Here is an 18060-nt window from a genome sequence, read left to right on the forward strand (position 1 = left end):
AAGGCGTGACCAGGGTGTTTCAAGTGATTCCACTAGAAGCATTTAGGCACAGTTTCCAAGAGCTTTGCAACCAATGACAGAAGCGTGTTTTAGCTAATGGTGATTACTTCGAAGACCTGTAAAGGTACTTTGTTTGTAACTATTTATTTTCTTTATTTTCTGATACCGTTCACTGAACTTCCCAGAAGCATCTTGTAGGCTAAGAAGCAGTAGTTGATATTCCTAGATCTTAGCACGGGCTACTACAAAATGTTCTTGGGTTCCTCAAGAAATAACTTGCATTGCAGTGGTAGAAGCAGTCTTTCCTGTGTTGCATAGTGCAGCATTGCGAGTGCTCGACTGTGTAAGCCTGTTAGCAGTACTACTGGTTACTGGCATTTGTGTGTTTTACACACTGGAACAGCAAATATCTCACAAAACTCCGCCCCCCCCCCCTCTTTCTCTCTCTCTCTCTCTCTCTCTCTCTCTCTCTCTCTCTCACACACACACACACACACACACACACACACACACACACACACACACACACACAGTGTGTCCTCCTTTGATGTTTTCCATATGTACAGGGTTTGAATGTCATTCCTGGACATCAGTTTCCTATAGCAGAGTGATGCAATTCTCAAAGAAACTTGGGGAGAGATCTGTTTCTGTACGAGTAAAGAATTGGAGATAGTGGCAGTAACCACAAGTAGGAGTATCATAATGTTTTTAATTGGTTACTGTACTCTGATAGTGCAGTGCTGTGTCGATGTAATTTGCTTGCTTTGCAGATCAGTGTTAGCTAATTCTGCAATAAATCTGTTACAGGAAACTGAATCGGCAGATACAGCAGTGGGCAATGCAAGGTAAGATGCACTCTATTTGTCAGACATCGGAAATCCTCTTCACAGGAGGTAGCTTTGTCGACACAGCCATGAGATGGTCAGAAAATACATTTTTCATCACTGTACGGTGTTGCCTTTTTGTCACAAAAATAACCTTGTCGGACAGAATATAGGTTGATTCAAAAAGAAAGAACAGATTTCAGTTGTCTATTACAGACAAACTGTGAAAGATAGAAACACATTGCACATGGTACTGAACAGAGGAAGGTTCAAAGTTACGTGCTCGCACACACTCTATACCGTACACCCAATGCGAGCAGTGTATGTTGCTCGAGAAATATTGAAACTGTAGTCCATTTCATCCTGCACACAAATCAACAGGTCTCTGTTTATTGAACTGACAGCTTCAACAATTCAATTCCTCAAATCTTGAAGAGTAGCTGCCCTAAGCAGGACGAAGACTCAGTCCTTTATGTATCCCCACAGAAAAAGATCACAAGGTTGAGGTCTGGTGACCTAGGAGGCCAAAATCTATGAACGAGATTTTGTTGTCCACCTCTTTCAGTCTACTTTTGTGGGGCGCTGGTATAAGGTAGCACTGTACCTCAAGGAGAAAGTTAGCTGGTGCATCGTTGTGCATAAAAATAAAACTTTTTGAATTTTTGTGAAGTTGAGGAAACAACAAATTTTGCAGCATTTCCAGGTCTTGTCATTCCTGTCACAGTATCCCCTGCAAAAAAAAAAAAGAGGTCCATGAACTTTGTGAACAGAATCAGCACAAAACACATTCAGCTTCTGTGAGTCTCCTTCACACTCAATGACAGCACCAGGATTTTGTGACCCCCAGATTCCTACATTATGGCAGTTTACTTTACCTAAGGTCTATTCGTCCAAACAGATGAGTTGTTTGGAAAGACTGTCCTATACTATATCCTGAAGAACTGAAATGCAAAATTCTTACCTCCTGTTGCAGTTGCCGAGACACAATTGCTGCAGTACCTACAACTTGTAAGCCTTCATATGCAGACTTAGTTTCAGAACATGGCATGCCATTGTTCACAAAAATTGAAGTTCCTGTCCTGCCCACCTCGTGGGCTTCTGAGGGCTCCCTGTGAACTCTTCTCGGATATGTTTGACATTTTCATCACATGTGTGGCCAGCCAGTGCTCATCTCTTTGCATATGCAAACAACTTCCAACAATTTTTTTATGCCAATCGTAAATCTGCTCGTGCACAGGCGGGTTGTTGCCAAATCGATGGCAGAATGTACGCTGTACTCGAACTTCACGTAAATTTTGGCACACAAAATGATTTCTCTGGTGGTGTAGTTGCCGTGCAGCTATAAACAAACAACAGCGCAGGTGTATCAAAATTTTGAACCTGTGACGTGCACAATGTGTTTCTATGGCTGTTGATATACTTTCCGGGATGTGAGGTCGTGGTCCAAGAACTTTTCTGCTCCTTACGTTTTGTCCAGGACTGCGCTGGACTTCCTCAGAGGCGCTGCTCTGCTGAGTCTTGCCGACTGACTGGTCGGGTGTCTGAGAGCGACTTATATATTCACGTGGACACCATCATTTTTTCAGCACTGGCAGTTACCCGAAATATGAGTCGCTCTCAGACACCCGACCAGTCAGTCGGCAAGACTCAGCGGAGCAGCGCCTCTGAGGAAGTCCAGCGCAGTCCTGGACGAAATGTAAGGAGCAGAAAAGTTCTTGGACCACGACCTCACATCCCGGAAAGTATATCAACAGCCATGTCACCCGGTCGTGAAAGCCTTCATTCTACAATGTGTTTCTATGTTTAGTAACTTGTCTTTAATAAAGAATTGAAATTGTTCTTTATTTTGAATCGCCCTGTGTTATTCACCTCATTAAAATAGCTCACTGCTCTCTTTGGAGTGCATCAGATGGTGCAGAATTGATACTAGATGGTCATTTGACCCTCCAGCTGTGCCAGTCGATTGTACAGAATCAGGGCAGCAAGATGAGCCACAATGGAGACGTGACACAGTGGCAGAGAGGAACTACTGTCACTGGGTGGGATCGTGACCACACCGTGAATGAAGTTGCTCGATTTGTTCTACATCTGTATCTACATACATATTCTGCAGCCCACCATACGGTCCATAGCAGAAGGTACCGTGTGCAACTATTAGTCATTTTCTTTCTTGTTCCAGCTGGAAATAAACTGAGACAAAGACTGTCTATATGCCTCTGTACAAGCACCAATTTCTCTTGTCTTACCTTTGTGATCCTTGTGCAGAAGGTACATTAGTGGCTGTAGAATCGTTCTGCAGTCAGCTTCGAATGTCGGTTCTCTAAATTTTCTCACTAGTCTTTCCCAGAAAGAACATCACCTTTCCTCCAGGGATTCCCATTTGAGACCCTAAAGCCTCTCTGTAATGCTTGTGTGTGGTTTAAACCTACTGTTAACAAATGTAGCAGTCTGCCCCTCAATTGCCTCGCTGTCAACTAGGCGCGGATCCCAAATAATCGAGCATTGCTTGTATGTGGTCCCCTTTATGGATGACTCAGACTTTCCTAAAAGTGTTGAAATAAACTGAAGTCGACCATTTACCTTCCCTACTACAAATCCTTAGATGCTCGTTCCGTTTCATATCGGTGCAACCTGATATTAAATGACATTACTGTGTTAAGTGGGTAACTAGTAATGCTGTATCTGGACATTATACACATTCTATACGCCAAATCAGTTGTTTATATAGAGAACAATAGTGGTTCTATCACACTTCCGTGGGACACTCCTGACAATAGCCTTGTCTCTGACGAAGTCACCATTGAGGACATTGTTGCGAGTTCTGTTACTTAAGAAATCCTTGAGCCACTCCCATATCTGGTAACCTATTCCGTATTCTCAGACCTTTGTTAGCAGTCTGCAGTGTGGCACAATGTCAAATGCATTTTGGGAATCTAGAAATGTGGAATGTGCCTGTTGCCCCTCATCCATGATTTGCAGGTCGTCATGTGAGAGAAGGGCTAGCTGCATATCTCACGAGCGACACTTTCTAAAACCGTGCTGATTTGTGGATGAAAGCTCTTTCATATTGAGGAAATTTGTTATATTCAGACTGAGAGTACGTTCAAGAATTCTGCAGCAAACTGACATTAAGGATATTGGTCTGTAATTTTGCAGGTCTGTTCTTTTACCCTTCTTATGTACAGGAGCTGCTTGCACTTTTTTCCAGTTGCTCAGGATTTTGTACTGCGTCAAAGATTCATGATAAATGCAAACTAAGTAAGGGCCAAGTGCTGCAGAGTACTCTCTTTAAAACTGAACTGGAATGCCACTCCAGACCTGGTGACTTATTTGTTTTCAACTGCTTCAATTCCTATTCTACACCAGGGACATCTATTACTGTGTCCTGTGTACGAGTCAGTGTATTGGTGTAGGCTCTCCAACATGTCTACAAGGAATGGTGAACCAGTCAACCAATCTAACATTTACATCTACTTGGATACTCTGCAAATCACATTTAAGTGCCTGGCAGAGAGTTCATCAAACCACCTTCAAAATTCTCTATTATTCCAATCTCTTATAGTGCGCGGAAAGAATGAACACCTATATCTTTCCGTATGAGCTCTGATTTCCCTTATTTTATCATGGTGATCATTCCTCCCTATGTAGGTCGGTGTCAACAAAATATTTTCGCATTCGGAAGAGAAAGTTGGTGATTGGAATTTTGTGAGAAGATTCCATCGCAACGAAAAGCACCTTTTTTTAATGATTTCCATCCCAAATCCTGTATCATTTCTGTGACACTCTCTCCCAAATTTTGCAATAATACAAAATATGGTGCCTTTCTTTGAACTTTTTCAATGTACTCCGACAGTCCTATTTGGTAAGGATCCCACACCGCGCAGCAGTATTCTAAAAGAGGACGGACAAGCGTAGTGTAGGCAGTCTCCTTAGTAGGTCTGTTACATTTTCCAAGTGTCCTGCCAATAAAACGCAGTCTTTGGTTAGCCTTCCCCACAACATTTTCTATGTGCTTCTTCCAATTGAAGTTGTTTGTAATTGTAATACCTAGGTATTTAGTTGAATTTACGGCTTTTAGATTAGACTGATTTATCATGTAACTGAAGTTTGAGTTCCTTTTAGCACTCGTGTAGATGACCTCACGCTTTTCATTATTTAGGATCAACTGCCACTTTTTGTACCATTAGATATGTTTTCTAAATCGTTTTGCAGTTTGTTTTGATCTTCTGATGACTTTTAGTTGATAAATGACAGTGTCATCTGCAAACAACCAAATACGGCTGCTCAGATTGTCTCCAAAATTGTTTATATAGATAAGGAACAGCAAAGGGCCTATGACACTACCTTGGGGAACGCCAGAAATCACTTCTGTTTTACTCAGTGACTTTGTCAATTACTACGAACTGTGACCTCTCTGACAGGAAATCACAAATCCAGTCACATAACTGAGACAATATTCAATAAGCATGCAATTTCATTCGAGCTGCTTGTGTGGTACAGTGTCGAACACCTTCCAGAAATACAGAATCGATCTAAAATCCCTTGTCAATAGCTCTCAACACTTCATGTGAATAAAGAGCTAGTTATGTTTCACAGGAACGGTGTTTTCTAAACCCTTGTTGACTGTGTCAGTAGACCGTTTTCTTCGACATAATTCATAATGTTCGAACACAATATATGTTCTAAAATCCTGCTGCATATCAACGTTAATGATATGGGTGTGTAATTTAGTGGATTACTCCTACTACCTTTCTTGAATATTGGTGTGACCCGTGCAACTTTCCGTCTTTGGGTACGGATATTTTGTCGGGTGAATGGTTGTTGCAAAAATACCCTACAGACAGGGACCAGAGATGAGTGTCGTTCATTGTCAGTGAGTGCACATCTATCTCTATCAATTTCTGAACAAATATTGTTAAGAGAACTGCACTCAGTTGTGACGATTCACATTCTTTTGTTTCTTCGCTTGTTGTCCTCGAATCAACGCACTGGCTCAAAAATGGGTTGTGGAAGTAAAACTACTGTCTACTGTAAATGATGTAGCCAACAGATGCACAGTCTTGTTTCAGTGTCTTTTACTTTCACTTTCACTTTACTCAACCCACCAGTATTACGCAGTTACATGGCCAATGCACTATTGTTTAACTTTTGACAAGTGTCATTGATAGTTTGCAGGCGAACATCCACATACTGCTACAATAGTTTACTGTTGAACATCTTCGAGCAGTAAAAGCCTAACCACACAGTTCAGTCTTTCAAATAAATCGAACAGACACTGTTATTGCTTTAACACACGGCCTATTGGTGTAACACTTATTTCACTGTTAAGTTGATGCATTGTTGTCGTTCTAACCCACGCAGGTTCCTCGTTTGAAACTTAACCATGGACTGACTGTCTCATGACCAAACATTTGGTCCTTATACATCATTACAGTAATACGTGCTGAAACTACACATTGTTCGAAGTTTAATTTACAGAAATTACAATTAAAACTTAACTAATTAAATTAACTGAATACACCGAAAACTTCCTTCTTTTTAACAGTTTCTCCTACAACGAGGACTAAGCTGAAGTATTTGTTTAAATGATGAAATTCACATATGTAGCTATGCAAACAATACTTTTGACGAAACTGGAACTTACTTTGGGATTAATTAAGAGCTGGCTTTGCTAACATGTTTTCGACTAGAGCCAAATAGGTAGTTTAAGAATACTAGCATTTCATCTTCCAAATGTTTATAATTATTACAGAATTTACATTTGTTTATATGTCAACAGTAGAATTTAAGTTAAGAAACAATTATTGATTTCACCCTATAATGAAAGTTACTAATTAGGAATTGTCAAAATAAATTATAAAAGCAATTACATAACTAAAACTAGGCACAAAATTAGTTCTGGTGTTGTATTCTCTAAAACTGAGGCCCAATCTTTACCTTTTATGAAAATGCAGATTATGTTAATTATAATTAAATGAAAAATGAATTGTAAGGAGGCAGATCGCAAAACAAGAGGGGAAGTAAAAATTATCACAGCTTGCTTCATCACACAGTCAACGTAAGGAGTTGGCCACATCATAAAAGGCCGTTGCTCAAAGCAGTATATGAAGTTGGATGCCTTCAGTGGGCCAAACAACACAAACTAGGCAGTAGCTGACCAGAGGCACATATTGTGACTCGACAGGTTGCGATTTTCCCTCCTCTCAGATGAGGTTAGGTGTCGAGTGCATTGTTGGTTGGAAGAGGTGTTTATCTCGCATCATGTGTGAAGGGCTGTAGTTTGAGCCAGAGCTGGTTCTGTAGTGTTGTGGGAGCATTTTATGTACCGTGACTTGCGTGCTCTCATGAACTGAGGTGACTATCTCGATAAGGTGTCAGTAAAATATGAAATCTCACCTCCGTAATAATTAAAATAAGCACAACATGGTGGTTGTCATATAGGATTATCTCACCAATGTACAGCTAGAGCTCTAGCCTCACACATGCACCCCTTGAGCTAAGGAAAGCCCCTGGCTAACAGGGCACTAGGAGTATGTGCCGGGAGGGTGCGCTATAATGAATGAAACTTTGTCTTGCTAAACTTGCTTTAAATATTAAAATTATAACATTAAAACCAGATCATAATTAGTTGTGCCATATTTTAAGTTAACAAAATGGCAACAAATAATAGGTTACCATCTAAAATAGGTGTAAAAAATCAAATTACCTACAACAGTGAGTAACAAGTTTCTTACTATACCTTTTCTAGGAAAAGTATTGTCCAGGATAAGTCCACTGTTAAGTAAGAAATGTTGCTGAAAGGTTGTTTTCTCTGTAAACAGTAGCCTGAGACAAAAAGTAACCTACTCTATCAGAATGCAAGAATGTTATTTCACAAACTCTGGCATTTGTAAAGTTACATGTAATGATTGCCCTAACTGTTATATAGGACAGACACAGATATCATTTAAAGGAAGATATAAAGAGGATCTGGTAAGTAAAACTGGGGAAAATGTGTACAGTTCTACTTTCACAGGATTTCTGCTTCTTGTTCAACACCCACTGCGGAGACTAGAAAACTTGGTACTTTTGCATAAAGTAAGTATAGGTTACAGGTATGACTTGGTAGAAGAATTATAGATTCTTAAACATTTTACCCACAAAGATGGATCTATTTTGCAACTCAAAAATAGGAATTTGCTAGATAGTTTCAGACCACTACTTTCATTAACGTAACAAAGAAAAGGCTCGATCTTCCGTATGACTATAGGATATGTCATTTTCCTCACCTGTTAATGCTAATAGTACTTCGGTTTCTTCTCTGTTATGATGTAAATATACTCAAAGACGTTTCATGTTCAGTTTTTCAGACATGTATATGTGAGTTATACACTTTTACAGTCTTCCTTCCACCCACTACTGCTACCATCTCTCTGTTTGTTGACATTTTATTATTTTTAAATATGTACATAGCATGAGCTGGTTTTTAATGTTATCATTTTAATTTTAACGTTTTAAGCAAGTTTAGCACGATAAAGTTTCATTCATAATCGTGCACCCTCCTCACGTATACTACTAGTGACCTCTCCTGCCAGAAGCTTTTCTTAGCACAAGCATTGCTTATGTGACACTTGCGCACTAGCTCTACATTTGTGAGGTAATACTAAACGATAACCACCATGTTGTGCACGTTTTAATTTATTATAAAGCTGAAATTTTATGTATTACTGACATCTTTTGGCTATGTTTTAATGTACCTTTGCCACAACATGTCAGTTGTTTCCTTCTGAAGGAAATGTTTTTATGAACATTGAAACCACAGTCAAGAGATTGAACCTTTCCACTCAAACGTCGAGTGGTGCTCCACATTGTGAAATTGGTTTCCCCGCAAGCCTCATTTGACAGGTTTTTTTTCGGCTCTCACATGCTCAATTCTCAATTTTGACAGTAGTAGGCATTAATGGTGCTTAGTGTTGCCATCTAGGGAGACCTGTGTTAACTCGGTGTCAAACTGTAGCAGTTGTTGAAAGGAATGTTGGAAGTACTATGCTCAAGTTTGCATGCGTGCAATGGCTGTGATGTGATGTTGATGATGAGAGTGTTTCATTTCTAAACAATTCTACTGAAGATCACGATGAAAACTGTGGAAATGTGCATCTTTATAGTGATTCAGCATAAGATTCGTGGCAAATGTGGAGCAAAAATACTCTGACTTTACAGATTTTCCTTCTGACTATACAAAGTGTTGTTTTATCACTGAAACTGGTAATGTTCCATCATTTCCGGTTGATTTCTTTCAGTTAATTTTTACAAACAACCTATTTCAAGAAATTTAAGACCAAACGAACAGGTATGCCATGGCCAAAATACGTAAAGTGACATCACTTGCACAAGATCCTGTGTGGTGGGACTGGAGAAATATTGCCAAGGAAGAAATGAAACACTTCCATGGTGTGCTCCTGAATATGGCATTAAAAAAGTGTCAGAACTTGCTTGACTTTTTTTCAAGAGAATGTTTACAATCATCTGACTTCAAATCAGACTTTAATTGCAAATTTTCTGGACACTTCGTGTTTCTGGTCCAGAGGGTGCTGCACATATCAACACTCAGGTTCAGTCGCGTCTGACTAAAGTGAAGAATATGTTGGATTATTTGTCTCACTAGTTTCCCAAAATTTGTTGACCATATAAGTATTTAGCTATAATTCTTCAAGTTTTCCCGGTGAGGAGTTGTCATTTTGATTAATCGGTTTTCTGCCGGTTATTCGCGTCTCTCCTGCACGATATTTCAACTGTGTGACTCGCAGTCTTCAGGTGCTGTCTGATAGTGACTCTAGTGTGGAATGAGTCCAGTATTTATGCCTACATTGTGCTAGGTGTTCTCCCTGTGGTCCACGCTGCGTCTGGTGCTCTGTCTGTGGTGTGCGCCGACCCATAGCAATGGCTGTAACATTTTCATATAGCCGCTGCTGTTCCGAACGTTGTGTAAGTACTCTGTGGTTATTATCCATTGTCAATGTAGCTGAATTAAGTTGTGAATGGCGTCTAAGCTGTGATAGACATTTTATCTTCCGATTGTCATCATTTGAGTCCTTCCGTGAATTAGGACATTCTGTTACTGTGCTGTGTCATGTTCAGTTTTCCGTCCGAAGTTCTGGCCCCCCCCAGGTGCGGCTGCAGTGCTATTTTCAGGCCATTTGTGTTCAAACTATCGCTCCAGACTCGGAAGAGATACTGTGTCTGTTGCCTGAGGTGCCATTTCACATATGTCCTTTGTTATATGTACTGGGCTGTTATCTGTAATTCCCTCCTTATACTTGTGTCCCTTGGGGTATGGATGTTGCCTACATTGCGGCTTCAGAAGATAGTGTTGGGTTCCAAGCCGAGCTCAACTGGAAACCGGTGTCCCAGTTAGTGAGATTCTCTGCAACCTTAATCTCGGTATATTATTTGATGATGGTGTCCCTGTGTCTCAATGTTTGTGTTAGTCTTGGCATCATTATACTTCATAGAATGATTGAGTTCTAAACAATGTTCGGCAATCACTGACTTGGTTGACTGTCTGTCTTGTGTGCCTCTGGTGCTCTTTGCACCTGATGTCAACAGTCCTGGTCGTCTGGCCGATGTATGCCATACCGCATTCACATAGTACGTGGTAAATGCCCGGTTTCTGTAGACACAGGTCATCCTTCACACTCTCTAGCAGAGCCTTAATCTTGACAGGTGGATGGAACACATTTTTAATGTTATGTTTGCGGAGAATTCTACTGATCTGGCGAATGTGCAACCTTTCACGTTTCTTTTTGTATCTCCTCAGGAACCTCTCGTAGGGAAATGGGGTGCAGCACCTTTTGAAGATCCTGAGAAGAGTGCCCATTTTTGTAGAACATGGATTGTAGATGTTCTATCTCCATCACCAAATTATCCAGATCTGACAGAGTTCACGCCCAGTGAACCAGTGTTCTGAGTACACCATTTTTCTGTGCCGGGGAACCACCTAATTGTGTTCTCAAATACTAAAATTTTATCAAGGTGCAATTGTTTCTGTGCTAGGGTTCAAAGAGAGTTCATACTTACTCGTAAACAGAAAAACAGCCATACCAAGAAGAGGAAGAGGACTGAAATTGGATAGGTTCTGGGACTTCATACTAAATGATGCAAGCAATTCCCTTCCGCCGTACAGATTCTGTAATGCATGTAGATTCTGTAATGCATGTTGACACAACTCTCCAGTCATCTTTTACAGCTGTCAGACGACGTCACGACACGGCTGTAGCATGGCTACAGTTGAACAGTTTTGTAGTTTTGGCTAGCCGAGCGTGTTTGCTGTTAAGAATTGACCATCTTTGCCACCACGAGCACATACAATCTCACCCACAGTAAGAGACAAAACGTTAGCTACAAAATTAAACATTGAATCATAGTGTGATCCCCAGAATACCAACCTAATATACAAATATAGTTACACTGTGAGAGCTTCCTCATGGTGTGTGGTAGACGGTACTTCTATTGCTACTGTTCCATTCCTGCAAAGAAAGATTGTCAATAAACCTCAGAATGAGCTCTAATTTGTTGTATTTTCTCATTGTGGCTACAGGAGGAAGTAATATGTTGACAGACTCTTCTTGAAATGTAAGTTCTTGCCTGTTCAATAGTCAGCCTGTCGGTTATGATACTGCCTCTTCTGTAGCGTCAGCCGCTGTGGTTTGTTGAGCGTCTTGATGACCTTCTCGTGCCAACTATGCGATCTGTGAAGAAATGCACAACTCGTCGTTGAACCTTCCCGATTTCTTTTATTAATCCAGCCTGGTAAAGGACACATGCTGATATCAAACAGTCAAGAATAGATCTTAACAAGTGTCTTGTAAGCCACTTATTTTGTGGGTGAATTACATTTCCTAAAGATTCTGGCAGTGAATCTCTGCCTGGCAGTTTCTGTTCCTACCTCTCTTTTTTGTTGTGGGCATATCACTTTGGTCACTCTGATCATTTACGCCTATGTATTTTATGTTACTCATTGTTTCCAGTGATTTGTTCCAATAGTATAAACAAACAGTAATAGATTTCTGTGCCACTTTGTGCAAAACAAGTTTCATTTATTTAGGTTCAGCCTTAACTATTAGTCCCTGCACAGATCTTCCGTCCTTGGCAGGCTTTCACGCATTTCATTGCAGTCTTCTGGTTTGCAACTTTCCTACACAGACAACAGTATCAGTTGCGCAGATAGCCTTGTTAAGTCTCCAGCATTATCCACCTGATCATTAATATAAATTGTAAATAACAGTGGCTCTATGACACTCTCTTGACACCCTGTAGAAATTATCGTTTACACGTGTCGATTTTGTTCCGTTAAGAAAGATGTGTTGCATTCTATCTACTATGAAGTCTCAAACCCAGTCACAAATCTGGTCCAATACGTCATACACTTCTATTTTGCTCACCAAAGAACATTGCAGGAGCTGTACTGAATGATTTCTGGATGTCAAGGAACACGGCAGGAATGTGGGTACTGTTGTCTGCGACACTAAGGATCTTGTGATTGAACTGAGCTAGTTGTTATGTAACACCTCAGTTTGTAGAAATGCTAATGATTTGTATAGATATTCTCATTCCCCAAAGGTCATAATATGCGTGAGCATGAAACATGTTGCATAGTTCTAAGACAGGTGCGAATCGACAATTTTTGCCTACCAAATTGATAATTCCTCGATGCCTCAGGACGAGTCCTATCAACCGATACGACTATCTATAACTCTCCAAACCTTTTGCAGGCGACAGCTTCTAATGTATCCTACTTCATTAAAACATTACAAAAGTTGGAAACCTGCATGAAAAATTAATGGTGTCTGTGATTTACTTGACCAAACGATCCCCAGAACACTTTGCACCATGCTGGCAACAAAGCAGACATTGTTTGATTAATAATGAAATTCTTCTGGTGATCATAGTTTATATGTAGATCTTGTTCTACGATATGCTGACACATTTTTCTTGTAATTTTTGTTTTAATTTTTGGAGCTTCAGTTATACGAGGGCTATCCACAAAATACATTACGTTTTGGAATTAAAAATAAATAAAGTATTGGAAATTTTTTTTATTATATACAAATGAAAGCTACACTTCAATACTACTTTTCTACGTAGTTGCCATTTAAATTAAGGCACTTATAGTAGCGATGGACGAGCTTGGAAATTCCTTCGTCGTAAAATTCGGCCGCCTGCGCCTTCAACCACGTGGTTAATCAGTAACCCGGTAGAAATACGATTTTTGTGGATTTCCTGGAAAGAGGCACTACAATAAACTCTCAAAGGTATTACCAAACTCTGCACAAACTCAGAAGAGCAATACAAAACAAGCGCAGGGGAAAGTTGGGCTCAAAGATCTTGCCGATTCACAACAATGCCCGGGCCCACGCGGCAAATGCCATTCGTGAAGTTCTCGAATCTTTTAAGTGGGAGTTGTTTCCTCATCCGCCGTACAGTCCCGACCTGGCACCGAGCGACTTCCACTTATTCCCAGCAATGAAGAAGTGGTTGGCTATGCAGCGTTTTGATGACGATGCTTAACTTCAAGAAGAGGTAACCACGTGGTTGAAGGCGCAGGCGGCCGAATTTTAAGACGAAGGAATTTCCAAGCTCGTCCATCGCTACGATAAAGTAGTATTTAAGTGTGGCTTTCATCTGTATATAATAAAAAAAATTTCCAATACTTTATTTATTTTTAATTCCAAAACGTAATGTACTTTGTGGATAGCCCTCATACATATGTCATAGCTGTAAGTGGAGTGCCCACCAACACAGAGGCCACAACTTGTACATCAACTGAAACAGCGCTGCCCAGTGGCCTCCACCACATACCTATTTTTTTTAAAAATTAACAATTAGCTTACTGTTGCATATTACCATTTGGATTACATAGAATTGCTTTTATAACAATGAAAATAATCAATTATTGTTAATTTAATGTAAATGGATAGATACAAAATCTACTCTCCAAGCCATGGTAGGGGAAAACATAAACAAAAGGATTTAACTTTTACAAGCTTTTGAAGCCAGTGGCTCCTTTTCCTGGCAGAAGAGTTGAAGGGGAAGAAGGCGGTTGAAGGAAAAGGATTAGAGAAAGAGAGAGTGAGAGTGAGAGTTACCGGGCAGGATGCGTGCCCTGTCCGGTTAAGTCTCCTCTGACCCTGGGTTCTGGGTGACTTTTGTGAAATGTACTCCTTTCCCTAAACCTTTTCCTCTTGACCCCTCTTCCTTCTCCTACAACTCTCCTTCCAGAAGGAGGAGCCTCTGGCTCTGAAAGCCTGTAGAAGTTAAATCCTTTCGTGTGGTTGAGTAGACTTCCTTTTATCTATCCATTAACATTGTAGAACTGCTTTTGTTATTCTAAACCAATTTGCTAGATCATAAATTACTCAATTTTTTTAACAATCAGGGTTTTTTTGCGGCATAATAGTATTACTGTTTCTCAGTTTTATATTTATCAGATTTCATTTTCTCAAAGATTAAAATTTATTTCATTATCAGATTTTAATAGTTGACAACATCAGTTTATTTAGCATTGATCGGATTATGAAGTGAATTTTGCCTTTCATATTACTTTTAGAGTTTATGAAAAATTTGAAATTAAACTTAGGTAAACAACGGATTGCCCCACATATCCATATTTTATTTTCGCCATTGCTACATGTAAGACTGCAGTGAGGATAAAATTTTGTGAAGAATAATCGAAGTTAAAAAATATCTATGTAAAATCAAATGGCAATGCAGGGGCTGAGGAAATAAATTACATAGATGAAATATAGATCAGGTTTTATATTAGTGCTGTGTATTACGTTATTCAATACTGCTGAACATTGGCAGTTACATTAATACGAGTATAAAATGTCTTATCATTACCAAATGACTTAATGCCAGCTCTGCAATTTTTCAGGTTTATCCCACAAGGCCAGGATGGTTGTACTATTGACAAATGTGCCACCATAAGCACCAGAACAGACGAGATACCGTGTAGTGACAGTAATGAAAGCAATACGCACCTACTCTCAGGCCAGGTGGTGGGCTCTGAGAGGCAGAGGAAGCTTGGGACCCATAGAGACAGCTATTCTGCTACAAGTACTGTGTTGAGCGACGGATTCTGCAAGGACTCGTTGGACGCAAATTCGAACTGCTACCAGGTGAATGACAGTTGCGGGAGGCTCTCCCCGTCGACGAACGGCAGTGTCGTCGAGCAGCCGTCACTTTTGCCTGACGGAGGTGACACCTACACGTGTGACGTCTGCCGGGAAGTGTTTGTCGACAAGAGGGTCTTGAGGACCCACGTACAGCAGCACCTGCTGAAATGCGACATCTGCCACAAGACCTGGAACGATGCCAACGGCCTCGAGTTGCACTACCGGACACACACGGGCGAGCGGCCCTACTGCTGTGATACTTGCGGCCAGAAGTTCTCGCGCAGAGATCATCTGAGGCTGCACAGGCTGCAGCACACTGGTGTGCGTCCCTACCGCTGCGATACCTGCGGCAAGGCATTCTTGCGCAGCAACGGTCTGAGGCAGCACTCGCTGCAGCACACGGGTGAACGGCCTCACGAGTGCAGTGTCTGCCACAAGCGGTTCACCTACGGCAGCAACCTGGCACAGCACATGCGCGTCCACACTGGAAAGCGGCCCTACAGTTGTGACACTTGCGGCCAGACATTCTCGCACAGTGGTCAGCTGAGGCTGCACTCGCTGCAGCACACGGACGAGCGTCCCTTCCGCTGCGATACGTGCGGCAAGGCGTTCTCGCGCAGCAATAATCTGAGGCAGCACTTGCTGCAGCACACGGGTGAGCGGCCTCACGAGTGCGGCGTCTGCCACAAGCGGTTCACCAACAGCAGCAACCTGGCGCAGCACTTGCGCATCCACACGGGTGAGCGGCCCTACCACTGCGACTACTGTGGCAAGTCGTTCAGACAAAACAGGAACTTCAAGGTACACCTCCGTATGCACACGGGTGAGCGGCCGTACCGCTGCGACACCTGCGGAAAGTCATTTACGCGAAGTAGAAGTGTGAAAGTACACCACCGCCCGCACACGGGTGAGTGGCTGTCCGCCTGCAACGCGTGTGGCAAGGCGTTCGTCAGTGGCGACACCTCGCAAAAACCTGGGCAGGTCCAAATGCGACAGGAGTCCTGAGACTGCACCACTTTTGAGGAGCGCTTTGCACGGAGGACCAGTCTGAACCGGCATTTGTGTCTCCGTACTATCAGAAATACCACCAAAGATGTTGTGCCGACAGAGTGAAAATGAGTTTTTATAAACTTGCTGTGCACCTTACAATTTCACACTGAAACATCCCCATTCTAATTATTACTGTTGTAAGAGGAGTCCCATAATAAATTCAAATCACATCACATTATCACATTAATTATTTGCAAGTGCTTCAGGAAGAATGTGAAGCTTATTTGCAGGTTTAAATTTTTTTAGAACGTAATGTGACACATTGTACTTAATTTCGTATGTTCAGTCCTCTTATAATATTAGTGGTCTGATCTGCTTACTACTGAAAACAAAAGTAAAGAGTACTTTTTATTTTGAATATTACAGCATCTAATTTTGTTTTGTATAACTGGATAATTGTTAAATAAAACTCAAATAGCACTTTAAAATTCATTTCCACATTTATTGCATTAAACTTCTACAAAACCTTATTCACATTAGTGTGCTGTCGTAACTATCTGAACTAAACTGCCAGTACTTTTACTGGCCTGCAGTGTACCCTGGTGGCAGGTACGTACAGTTTACTCGTTTGGCAGAGGCAACCACCTAAGCGTAAATATGGTTTGAAAAATATAAACCAGTACATTCATTATAGACTGTAAAATTTTTATTGATCTACAATTAAATCATTGTGGTGCCCATGACAAAATACAAATTCAACTTCTGTACTTAAATTTAATACATGTTCCTTCTTTTAAATAAAAATTTACATCATAAATGTTCTTAACAATTAATTTTACAAAATGTTCATTTTAAACATTGTTAAATTATACTTTCTCTTCCCACCAGTTGTGGTTTCTTATTACAATTCATATTATTTTATATCAAGTTTGTATTTACTGAAAATGATAAATATGGCATCTGTCTACATTACAAACAGTTATACATACAATTTTGCTAAATTTGGTAATAGATTGCATTAAAGTAATTTCGATATTTGCATTTGTTTACATATTGGAACCGATCAGGGTTGGGTGATATTCAAAACCAGTTTATTGTGTACAACAGTACCTCCATCACAGTCTGTTACATTACAACACTGTGAGCCCCTGGGCAGGGCTCTGGTCGTCGTGCACATTGATTGGTTGGTTCTGCTAACATTGTTCAATGGACTCACATAGGTCTAACTCAAAAATTTTGAAAATAAAACACTCCAGTGAATCAAAGTGGGTAGAGTGATGTAGTTATCTGTGGAAACTGTGGTGAGGGATCATGGCTACCAAATGCGACTTGGCTCAGTTTCCTCCTTACAGAGACAAAGTGAGGACTACATACAGTGTTCCTCAGTGACATGCCAAGATTTTTTGAGATGCAGCAATTAACTGGCGAGTGATACACATTCTACTTTTGCATTTAAAAAAAACTGAGGTAGCATTCACAATTTGGGAAGCCTTGTGGGATGAAGCTGTGCTATCCTGCTGAGAGTTTATAACTGACACAAGATGATACAGGAGGACCAAGGAAATGTCAATGACAATGAGCCCATAGGATATCTATCAACATCAGAAATTCACAAAAATTCGGAGGAACTGCAGAAAGTTTTAAATAGAGATCAATGCCTGAGTGTAAGAATGGTGTCGGAGAATTGTAGCAAGCTGAAATAAAATGTTTATCACATTTTGGGAGATGAAATAGGGATGTGAAAAGTGTGCAGATAGAGGGTCTCAAATAACTGACCGATGAACGGAAGGAAGTCCATGTGCGGAAGTGCTGAGAATCATTGGAATTCTGTGGAAGTAACCATAATTTTTGGGGAAGAGTTGGGACAGATGACAAGATAGGGTTTTTGAATGACAAAGCAGAGTGGTGCTTTGACCGAGCGAGGTGGCGCAGTGGTTAGCACACTGGACTCGCATTCGGGAGGACGACGGTTCAATCCCGTCTCCGGCCATCCTGATTTAGGTTTTCCGTGATTTCCCTAAATCGCTTCAGGCAAATGCCGGGATGGTTCCTTTGAAAGGGCACAGCCGATTTCCTTCCCGATCCTTCCCTCA

General features: G+C 40.8%; 1 protein-coding gene across 2 annotated transcripts in view; it reads left to right on the forward strand.

Moving 5' to 3' along the window:
- LOC126108774 (zinc finger protein 391-like) overlaps positions 1-16191 on the forward strand; it is a 59824-nt gene extending 43633 nt beyond the window's left edge. For both annotated transcript variants that reach the window (XM_049914126.1, XM_049914125.1), the window contains 2 exons: positions 808-845; positions 14737-16191. In XM_049914126.1, the coding sequence (XP_049770083.1) occupies positions 808-845; positions 14737-15982 (1284 nt within the window). In that variant the 3' untranslated portion in view covers positions 15983-16191. The remainder of the gene's footprint in view (positions 1-807; positions 846-14736) is intronic.
- The last annotated feature ends 1869 nt before the right edge of the window (positions 16192-18060 follow it).

Source organism: Schistocerca cancellata, chromosome 11, assembly GCF_023864275.1.
Source record: "Schistocerca cancellata isolate TAMUIC-IGC-003103 chromosome 11, iqSchCanc2.1, whole genome shotgun sequence".
Lineage (NCBI taxonomy): Eukaryota > Metazoa > Arthropoda > Insecta > Orthoptera > Acrididae > Schistocerca > Schistocerca cancellata.